Source organism: Anser cygnoides, chromosome 4 (assembly GCF_040182565.1).
Source record: "Anser cygnoides isolate HZ-2024a breed goose chromosome 4, Taihu_goose_T2T_genome, whole genome shotgun sequence".
In the NCBI taxonomy this organism is placed as follows: domain Eukaryota; kingdom Metazoa; phylum Chordata; class Aves; order Anseriformes; family Anatidae; genus Anser; species Anser cygnoides.
The window spans coordinates 15908483-15920028 of NC_089876.1; the positions used below are offsets into that span (position 1 = coordinate 15908483).

The window sequence follows — 11546 nt, forward strand, 5'->3', positions numbered from 1 at the left end:
TAATATGAAGGTAGCCATTAATTGATTGGCTCTGCCCTCTGTTCCCCAAAAACATGAAGTCTACCTTCTGAACCCTGCAGATATTAAAACCAGAAAAAATCTATCTTCTGAGTAAAAGTCTCCTGAGATTTCATTTTTACAAGAATCGCAACACTGTAAATACTTAAATTGTGTGATTTTTCCCTCAGAATCTGTCTACACGCACATGCACTCCTGCATACACACACATATGTATATGCATCTTGACTCTTGCACTTGGAAAAGTAGAAGATTGCCAGCAGGAAATAAATGTCTGTCATTTCTTCTGCTTGTACACCTCAGTACATTTATTTTTCTTCATTGATTATTGAACGTTGCTACTCATGAATTTTCATGTCTACACAGAGTTTGAGTTCTCATCTCCCTGACTTGGTTGTGGGTATTTCTGTGCTTCAGGCTTAAAGTAAACTATCCAAACCAGCCTTTCAGTGGCCTGCAGAACAGAATGCCCAGGCAAAAGAAGTTTTGAATCATTTTGAAGGTGTTAAGGTCGGCTTATTGAGCTGGGCCTTCTGTTGTTTTCCTGCACAGAGGTGAATTTCTCTCTGCATGAATGAAAGTCTTTGATATTTCGTTGTTTCTTTTGCTTTCTGCTGACTTTGACTGATGGCAGTAGTGCAGAAAATGGTTTAATTACAGCACCTGGCTAGCATTCTGCAGATGTATGAAATGCTGCTGATTTTTGTGTAACGTCTTCTAAGAGGCAAATCTTCCTGTCATACATGGCAGAATCAGCTTTCTCAGAAGTTGTAGTTTCATAATCAAAAGACATAAAAGGGGGATATTGGTCAATTCTACCGAGTCTACCTTTTTTCCCCAAAAAGCCCCCAGATTGTTCCAATTATCCAAACTTGAGCAGAATGGAAGCTTCTATTGTACCCTTCATTTTGTCTTTCTCCTCTCATCTTGCTGTTTGAATTCATAACCTGTAACATTCTCTAAAATTTCCTGACATATCTACTGCCAGGAAAAAAAAAAAAAGAAAGAAAAAAAAAAGTAGCAGCTTGGTATTTATCTGAGCAGAACAAATCTAGCAACTATACAAATACTATTCTGAATTAATTCCACAAGCTCCCTTGATGAAAAACCTGAGAGCAACTCGTTTTGTCACACAAATAGCTAACAAGCAAACATTAGGAAGTCAATACTATGTACTGCGAAAACTATCAATCCTTTCAAACCAGATATTTCAGTCAAACATAAGGAGAAAGCTGTGATCCAACACTATCATCATTTGATATCCCATTGTCAAAGTGAAAGATTTATTGCCTGGACGTACTGTTCGGTATGCTGCCCACAGCCATGAAGAAACCAGAGCTGCATGTTTTGGGGAACTGAAGAACTTCCTTACCCATCAGGTCATACTGCCTGAAGTGTTTGCTGAGCTCATGGGGCACCTGCGTCTTCTATTCATGAAGAAACCTAAAAGATATGACTCTTTAGGAGAGAGCTATTGGCAGTCTTCACTTGGACCTTTGTTACTTTCTCCTTTGGTCCTGTTTTCAGTTGTTCGATTACTTCTATTTGAAAACAGTTAATTATTTGGGCACCTCTGACTTACTGGTCAGTAATAAATTACAGTAGCTATTTCAAAGAGTAAAATTAATCCTAATGACAGGCTATTAGCCAAATTTACTTCTAGGTAGTACTTACATAAGCCCAGAGGAGCTCCATTAATACTGACACACATCCCCAAAAGCAGTGTTTTTATGTAAATGAGTGAACAAAAAGTAAAACACAGGGAGTCTCATGGAATAACAGTAGAATGTTTTCAAATGCAAAGGAGAAGCCAAATTCAACATTCATTTGGCTAGAGATAGGAAGGGTTATATGGATACTGGTGCTCCGTAGGAAGGTGAGTCAGTTTTCATCTAAGTAAATCTTGTGCTGCTTCCAAAGACTGAAGACAATATACTAAGTACTGGAAATGTCAGCTATACCCTTGCCAGAACTAAACTACAGGTGCAAGCAGGGGGCAAATTCAGAAGAGCCGTGCAAGCATGATCCTGTATCATCATCTCCTACTAAAAACCTAAATCCAAGCATTAAGGTAACCTCAGTACTGCAATAATAGGTACTGAAAAATTAGGAAAAAAGATTGTCTACAATCTTTTTTTTAGGGAGAAAGGCTCAAAAAGCTAATAAGCACCTGTTAGCTCAGGAGCTTGTAATGACTCACCGACCCTAACTAAACCTGCTCTAATATGATTTTTCTTTTTCCATATGCTCCTAGCATATTTCATGTGTTCTTCTTAGAGAAGAAAGAGACATGAATTCATGTGATGTTATTCTGGAGCGATCCTGGCTTATGACAGGTCTTCTTTGGTTCTTTCATTCCCACATAGGCCTGTAAAACTAGTTGCTACTTGAATGAAGATATGGGGTAGGCTCATAAAGTCAAGAAAGAAATATTACATTTGATAGCAGTGGCATCCAGCTAAACTTTGCCAGCATTTGGAAAGGGAAACTCCCCTAGAACTTTTCTTGGAAACATACTCCAGCTGGATAAGGAAAAACTACATATTCAAAGTCTGAGAATCATTTTTAAAATCATGATAGCATTTTGGTTTACTTCTGATAATCAAATTATTGTCTAAAATAGGTCGTCTTTTTTTTTCTTTCTTTTACTTACGGGATTTTTTTTTGTGACTGTCCACTATACTGTGAATAAAGTATGGTAGTATGCTGAAATCAAAATAGACATAAATTACCATTCAATCTTTTTTTTTTTTCTCTGTGAATTATAATTTTATTCATCACTAAGCATCACTCCTACAGAATCTCATGTGATCATTTCTTAGCATTTCTTTTGTACGCATATTTTCTTTCTTTTTAGTTTGAAAAACCACATCGAGTTTATGCATGCCATTTCTATTCATACTGCTCCAGTTCCATGACCCGGAGCCTCTCACTGCATATTGCCAAAGCTGCACTGGACTGAAATTCTAAGAAGGGTTTGGACAGCAGAGTGGAGTTATCTAGGTGGACTCTGGCCAGGACACCATCAACTAACATCTTCCCTCTTACAGTGACGGTGACCTGGGAGCTCAGACATCCCCGTAGAGCCAGCACCCTGATTGTTAACACAAATGGGGTTCTTTTAACCCAAACACCCCATCTGCAGCAACACACGCAACCCGTAGCGAGCTCGTGGATTGTTTCTGAGACAAAACTTTATCTGAAGTCATACACAAACCAATATCCCCTGATGCCCCAGCTTTTCTCTGCCCACAAACTGGCCTCTTTAGCTCACGTCTGTGCTTGCACATGTAAGTGAGGCGTTCAGAATCTCTGAGATCAACACTTAGCTGGAGTCCTCGCTGCGGGACACTGAGGTCTGTAGGCTGCCACATGTACGGAGCAAAGACCATGCTCATGCCTAGAGACATAATAGACAAAGCACAACATTCCTGGAAGCTTGCACTGCAGAGAACTGGAGCCGTCCTTTATAGGGCTCTTTGGAACAAGGAATAGGAACAGAGCTGCCACAGCACATGTATCTGTTGGGATTCAGCTGCTGTGGAGTAAAAAGCAGTCCAGGGTTTTCCAGGGAATCACACCACCTCTGGAGTGACTCTGGAAACCACATCACCTTTAGGCAACAGATGCAAAGGTAGCTCATGTTATTTAAAAAATATCCTGTTATCTAAGCACACTTAGTACATATAATTAGTGCACGTATTATGGATATACAGAATACATTACTGTTACAGATAATGCTGTAATTCCTGGATTTTTAAGATCCATTTTAACATCAAACGTTCTGGCTGACAGGAGCAGCGCTCCCCTCCCCTGGCGTACACGAAGCACCACCGAGTGCTTATATGTGCATGCTCACAGGCAGTTTTGGACATGTTTCAGCCTCTCATTATATAACCAAGTCCCTTTGATGTGTCTGTTTGTTGCCTGGAAATCAGTGTCAGACTTCCATGGTCCCTGGGAGCCTCAGGTTAATTAAGGTTATCATTTCTACATGGTGCCAGGTATGATCAGCGACTCAGGCAGCCAGGTGGTTGCAGCTTCATGGGAAGTCCTCACAGTTTTTCCACTTCTTCCTTATCACTTCTTTGTCTTAAAACAGCTATTTCAGGTGGAATCAGTAAGGAACTTTGGAAGAAGGACCAAAATGTCCTTCTAAAACCGCCATGTGTCCAGTGTCTGATAACTGCAACCCTGCCAGGGTTCTTGTACTCTGACTTCTCTTTGGTTCTCTGAAGAGATGTGATGACTGCAAGTTCAGTTCAAAGTTCCCCTGCTCTTTCAAGGGAGGGAGCTGAAAGAAGCTCAAATACATTAAAACACGGTGGTCTTGGGACCTGTAGGATTTATTTGACCATCTGTGGTGCTAGTGGGCAAGGAGCCGTGCGTGTTCCAGCAAGGGATGAGAGGGTACCACTGCCCTGGTGATGAGATTGGGCTGGAATGGCCTCAAAGCTGGGTTTTCCCATTTGATCGAGCCCCAGCGTGCTAAACAAATTGGTGTCACTCTTGGAGGTAGCCTAGAGGAACACGCAATATAATATATGGAAATGGAACAAAATCCAGGCACAGGCATGGAGGAGGTGCAGCAGCTACCAACAAGTATTGAGCTGCCTTGCTCAGGGCAGCATCAGAAAAAAAAAATAAGGTAAAGGTGGAAAAGGGAGTGGAATTTGTTATCTAGGTTCAACTATGTCTACATGGCTTGAGCACAGCCGTGTAAAATGTGTCATGTCTGAACATTCAGCCTCTGCAACGGTTGGCCAAATTCGGGTGAGGTGATATCAGGCGGTAGGTACTCATTGGCCCCCTCGGGGAAAGAGGAGGGCAGGGCCCTCTTGGAAGCAGGAAGGTTGAGTCACTGGGCTCTGGTCTCCTACCAGCACTCATGCAACACGAGAGATTAGATGTGCAATCTGTACTGCTGCCAACGTGGTAAACGAATAAAGGAGGTTGCAAAAGAAACGGAAACTCATTAAAATGAAATTGTGCGTGAAAGTGAGTGGAAGCCATACTATAGAAAATAACAGAAGAATAAAAAACTTTAAAAATAAAGGAGCCAAAATTTTACAGATTCTTAAGTTACAGAACATTGCCAGAGCTGTTTGTTAGGCACTAAAAATATCTCCCCGCTTCCTAGTGAATACAGAGTTACATCTAAAATTTTTTAGATTAGAGTCATACACTAACAACTAACTTCACAAAAACGTTTAACTTTGAAAATTTTCTCTCTTCTTCTTTTAACAGTTTTTAGTTTCTCTGAAGTTTGGTGAGAGTTTGAGAATCTGTAGGAGTATGTGGGGCTTGAGTCCACCTAAAAAATCATCCATAATCTAAAGGGATTACCAAATGTATTAGCATTCCACGTTGCAAAAACAGGGGAACTCCCTGAAGTTTCTTTATCTCTGAAGCAAGAATGAGTTTTCTATCTTTAAAAGCCCTATCCGTTCCAAGTAAACATTCACATTATAATACCTAGGGTTTTCTAGAGAAACAAACTAAATTACCTAGAAAGTAAGGTACATTTTTCCCAAAGATGCTTCTGACAATTTTAAAATGCCTAGAAGACATATGGATACTTTCAAAGCCAATTACATTTGTTCTTGTCGTTCCTGCCCAGAATGATCTAATCATGAAGAATGAGAAGGGGACCACTGGAACTCTGAAGACCCCTGAAAACCTCCCAGTTCAGCTTTTCTCCTCGTGAAGATTGAGGTCACACACTCTTCCTATACATCATTTCCCCATGTGTAAAATGAGGCTGATTTTTCCAGGGGGCAGAGATCCTCAAGTGTTGAATACGGTAGCTCAGAGGACTCGGGCTGCACAGACATAATTTAAATCCGCTCATTGCTTTCACTGCGTTCTCACTTGCGCTGCTACAGAAGGTGTCAGAAAACTCCATACCGCCATTAAGAAGCACAGAATGGAGCTCAACAATGAACTTCAGAATGATCACAGATCCTGAGATGAAGAATACCAAGAAATATTTTATTTATCCTGACCTGCTTGCCTCTAGAAGCACTAACGTTATACTGACCTAACTGGCCCTGTAAAAGCCCAGAACAAAGCACTCACAGGTAATTGTTGTCAAGTGATTGCTTTGTAGATGCAGGCCTGAAACACAAGGCTTGGTAAGTGTTGTGAAAGCTTACATGCACTTAGCATAGGTCTCTGCAGTCACCGAAAAGGCTGCTCATGAAGTTAGACTGCAGCCATGCTTTTCTTATACCTTGGTCTTCTGAAACGTGCCCTTCTAAAGAACACCCAGAACTACATATACACGGAATTTTAAAAATCCAGTCCTTCGGTTGAGACAGTTTTGATATGTCCACTCTCACATTAGGCCACTTTCCAAGAGAAAGGGGTGCACAAAAATCTCCTTTTTCTCCTGTCTTCCCTGCTGCTCCACACTGTCCATGTAGGATGCTGGAACAACCCCATACGTCACAGCTGAAATGCACCCTGGAAATATTAAGATTGGGCATTTTCCTCCTGGGAAGAGGCACGCATGGAGATAAAAGTCATTCCTGAGGAAAAAAAAAAAAACAACAAGAGGACGCAGATGCAGAAATATAATGCATCGCTGGTGAAGAGAATGCAGGTCCCACACATGGCTCCGCGTGCTGACAGTCCCGCACGCAGCGATGCGACTCACGGCTCTGGAACCCCCGGCTGGAATTTGCTCTGGGATATGTCACTGGCTCCGTGTGCGAGGGTGGCCAGCAGCCACAGAGAGGAGAGCAGTGCCTCCTGGCAGTGCGGAGGGGCGGATCGCACGTCAGGCAACCAACTACTCACAGTAATACTCGTGAGGGTAACAGCAGCTAATGGCAGTTGGGATTCAGCATTTTCCAAAACGCCTGGAACAATTAAGCCTTTTTATCCAGCCTCGTCTAGTGCTCTGGTTGTGATCTGTGACTACTATACAGGTGTCTGGAGATCAGGTTAGATATTCATAACGAATTGCTACAGCATATGATTGCTGGAGCCATAGGTGTGCTCCTCATCCTTCCTCTGCAACTTCTGACCTTCTTATCTCAGCACTCTCCCAATGCAAAGTGGTGTAGGCCAAAACACAAGGTCTCTAGAAGCTGAAACCTCATACCTACAGGTCTACATTAATAAGAAACCGATAGCTGTGTTTCTGCCCTGCTCGGTACCAGGTTGGCTGTGTCTTCCAGCCTGCTCAGGAGTTAGTGCTAATGCCCCTTTACTGGAGTTTGGCTTTGCTGTGGGCATCAGTCTGACAGAACTTACACTGCATAGCCTGGCAATACCTACTGTAACCGCAGGGCGTGCAGGAGCTGGAAATTCAATAAGAAGGCCCTGCTGAATGCTTCTGAGACTACAGTTTGCCTGAGTAATAGCAGCATCCTACATTCAAGACATTAGTCAGAGATTGACTTGCCACTAGCTATACCTTAACTAGCAAAAAAATGTAAGCGAATATCATATGAAATACTTATGTGAGCCTCCAGAAAACCAGAAGTCCTCTTTAAAACCCTGTGGCTAATGCCAAAGCCGGTACCATGCCTTCTTCCTGATCCCACCACAACCATTTCAACCCTGTGTAAGAAGGTATGGTCCCCACCCGCAAGCTAAAAAATGAAAAGCTGTGTGTTTAGTAGCACTTTCCTCTACTCTCCTATTGAGTAGTCCCACCTAAATTTAAATATTTTTGCTAAGTTAAGTTTTTGTTGCAAAGAAAATACTAACTGATGTTAAATAACGGCATGGGCCTCTATTACTGCAGCAACAAGTCCGAGTAACATTAAAATGTCCTCCCCGGACATTTTGATTTAAACAAAAAGTTACTCATGACTACCCATCATACAAATATTCTTTAAAAGGTTGAGGTGAATCCAGGAGGCAGCAGTGAGGTAATTGCAGCAGGGAACTGGCCATATTTTCTCAAGAGACAGAAATACTATTTCAATTTGCTAGAAATGATCAGGGAAATTGTATTTCATGAAAGCTCACGTTTCTTCAGGTGCATCACTGTGGCAGAAGACCATCCTTCCTAGCCCAGTGCCACTGGAAAAGTGAGGCATATTAAACATATAAAAACCTGCATATCACGTTTCTTCCAGCTGAAGTTTCAAATATTACTAAGGATCAGTTGTCATTATTTTCTAAAATCTCTATTCTTACTTACAGAGTTTGGATTATTTTTTTTCTTTTTAATACAGATGAAGTCTAACACATGGAAAAGTATTTATTGGTGTTGGCTGTACATAAAGAGAACAGACAATGGAACTTCAAAAGAAAGCACAGGCAGCACTGAGCATAAGCGCTTTAGCTGCTTGAGGAAGGAGTCCAGTCCTGGACATACATACAAGCTTGAACAAGCCATTTTATCTCTGTGTCTCAGTTTATCTACCCTAAAAAGAGTAAAATGTGCTTCATAGTACAGGAGAAATGAGAGGATTGAAGTTTGCAAAGTTTTCTGACATCCTTTGATGAGACTGGAAAGCTGAAGCTTTGTAAAACTATGAAAATCTGGAAATCTTGCAGCCCGTCATTATCACATTGATGAAAAAGTGATGATGATGTATTTCCCTCAGATTAAAATGTTGCATGCTCTGGCTGAGAAAGCTGAATTCTGCAACGCTGCAGAAGCTTTTTTAAAAGTGCTTTATAGGCAAGACTCCTTAGATCCTGTGAATGGTCAGTCTTTCATAAAAGCTTAGCATTTACGGAAAAATCTAGTTAAATACAGAGAGTGAGAGAATATTTTGAATACATTTTGAAGTTTATTTTACTTAATAATTTTAGGTTAAAAGTATATAGTACATAAACAAGTGCATAGCACTGAATTCATCCCTTTGGCTAGCACAGCTCAAAAAGGGGCAAAGAGACTATTGAGACACCTCAGTGCAGAGTACGTAACATCTAGTGATAACACTTGTGTAGAAATCTGTGTGCAAATAAAGTCTATACATCTTCAACTATGCCAAGTGTAGTCTGCTGTGTAAAAACAAAATCAGAAAAATATATAAATATACAGCTATATGACTTTTTTTTCTTATATACACTATATAACATAAGAGTAAGATGTGGACGAGTTTGCAGTAGCTTAGCTGAGACAAGAATTTCATGACACGGGGATTTGCAAACACGTCCTCAGCATTTTTTGTCTTGCACCATTGTTATAAAAAAGTTGCAGAAGGAAAGCAGACTTTCTGGACAGTATTCCTCAGCCACCTTCTTCTGATCAATGTAATCGACGTCTTCAACACAGTCTTGGGAGCTGTGCTCTAGCTGTTTTCCAGGCTCAGAGGCAGCGGCTGGGACCTGTGCCACTTCTTTTTTGTGGTGGGTTGCATCCCCTTTCGCAGGACCCACTGACGCCAGGAGGCTTGAGCTTGTCAGTTTGAGGTGAGCACTCTGTGGGCCTTTCCTGCACACTTTGGATTTGAGGATGCTTCTGGGGTCCTGACAGATCTGCTTCTGCTTCTTTAAGGATCGGGAGACCTGCTTCCAGTAGGATTTCTGGTTTGCTGCGTAGTGCGGACAGGTGGAAGGGTCCCCAGAGAACTCGCACCAGAACTTGCTGTCGCCGTTCGTGCACTCGACTCGCATGGTAGCAGCATCCACGCTGGTCACTACCCAGGTGCACTCAGCATTTTCTTTGGTTTTAAATTTGCCTTTAGGAGATGCTTTTCCTCCTTTTGGCTTCCGCCCTTTTTCTTTCTCTTGGTTTGATTCAGTTTGTTTTTTTCCACTGTTTTCTATGCCTTGTCTTCCTTTTTTTCTTTCCTTCTGTCTTTCACAGCTGGTTAGTAGCATCTGGGAGACCAGAATCAACACACAAAGAAGTCCAAAGTTTTTGATTCTCATGGTTTCTGTCTTGCTTGTTATCTGCCTTCAAAATAGAAAAACATACATGTATTAAAATATTTTCGCTTCATACTGGACTCCGTGTGACAGATGCAGTATTTCAGACCTGCTATTGCACGGCTCCTTGATACCTATGAAAATGATGTTACTGGCAAGATCCTCTGTCCTTCATGTGCTAATGCTTGGTTTCTAGAACAATTATATATTTTTCTTGAGAAACATAGCTGGCTGTGGAGTATGTCCTTCTGATCCAATTACTTGATTACCTAAGCAGAGTGGAACAGAAGAGACTCTTTCCCAGGACATGCCCCTACCCAGTGACTGAGGTACCCTGATTAAACTCCCTCCTGCAGACACAGAACAAATCTGACCAGGGGACTTGTCAGTCTCAGATCTTAAGTTATACCATATAAAGCAGCTGTTGTGCCCATGATCTCCCATTTTGTGAATGTCACATAAACGATTTTGACTCCAACCTCTGGCTTTTCTTCAAAAATGTGCCAAATAGAAAGGAAACCATGTGTTTTAAGTTGAGCATAATTATTTCCTAGGCATCCTGCAAATTAACTTAATTCACTAATTATGCCAGCATTTACGTTTTTTATTGAAAAAGAAAAAAGTAGCTTTTTCATACACCAAAGAAGCAACTACAGCTGCGTTCTTTACTGCCTTGACTATTAAACAAACAGAATTACTTTTTACTTTTGAAAGCACCTGCAGTGTACTTGGCTGTGTCTAAAGCTACCATGCACAGAGTATATTTATTTCTGTAGGTGTTTCTCTTTATGAAGCTGCTGTCAGGATCAAAGCTCTGGCAGAGCATACCATAATAGGAGAGGGTTTAAATGCCACATTTAGTGGATTAGATCTCTAAATGTACTGTTCAGATGTTTCCATCATAGACATTTCTGTAACAATGTTAGAAAGCAGAAATCCTTGTGCAGGCATGTTAGAAGGAACCTATTTTAACATTCAACTCTGCAAATATCTTTAGTTACATATGTGTATTAATCTAGAACACATAGGCAGCAGTATAGGAGCAGCTCCCGTTTTTGCATAGTTCCTACCTGACTTGGTTCATGCTATATTCTACATACAGAGATTTTCACTGTATAAAATATGGTATTTACAGTTCTATTGGAAATATGGCAGCTAATAAGATTAATATAAATATTGACACGACAATATCTTTCTGTTTCAAGTGGAACATAGCAAAAGCAAGATAACAAAAAGACATACCTTGCACAGGACGTGGAGCTATCCGAATATAACTCAAGATGCAACCTGTCTCTCTCAGAAGGATTGGAGCTACTTGTAAAAGCAGTGTGGTATTTATAAAGGCAGAGACACACCTTCAGGTCTCCAGCAAGACTATTACAACACAATAGGATACTTCAGTGCCTTGTTCCTTTACCTCTGACACACCTCCTTGGAAAAATGCCAGTTCTCATTCTCAGCACACACAAAAATCAGCTATGGTGGGGTGACAAGGTGTGTTTGCGTAAATTAGATGTTACTTTAGCCAAGTCCTTCCCTTTTCATGCACAATGATAAGAACTTTATTAGATCATGAGCTTCTCTAAAAAAGCTTTTCCCAGGCATTGAGAGATGTATCCTGCAATACCCTCAACAAGTTGCCCTTCCACTGTGCTTAGCAGAATTTGGGTAGCAGTGTTCAGTGAGTC

General features: G+C 41.1%; 1 protein-coding gene across 1 annotated transcript; it reads right to left on the reverse strand.

Annotated features, from left to right (window-relative positions):
• Window positions 1-8216: 8216 nt before the first annotated feature.
• Window positions 8217-11258, reverse strand: FGFBP1 (fibroblast growth factor binding protein 1). The gene is made up of 2 exons (XM_013177331.3): window positions 11101-11258; window positions 8217-9886 (listed from the first exon to the last, which is right to left on the reverse strand). The coding sequence occupies exon 2, from the start codon at window positions 9859-9861 to the stop codon at window positions 9145-9147; it is 717 nt and encodes a 238-aa protein (XP_013032785.3). The 5' UTR covers window positions 9862-9886; window positions 11101-11258; the 3' UTR covers window positions 8217-9144.
• Window positions 11259-11546: the final 288 nt, after the last annotated feature.

Coding starts and splice junctions, on each gene's coding strand:
- FGFBP1 (XM_013177331.3), bottom strand. CDS start 9,861: ATGAGAATCAAAAACTTTGGACTTCTTTGTGTGTTGATTCTGGTCTCC.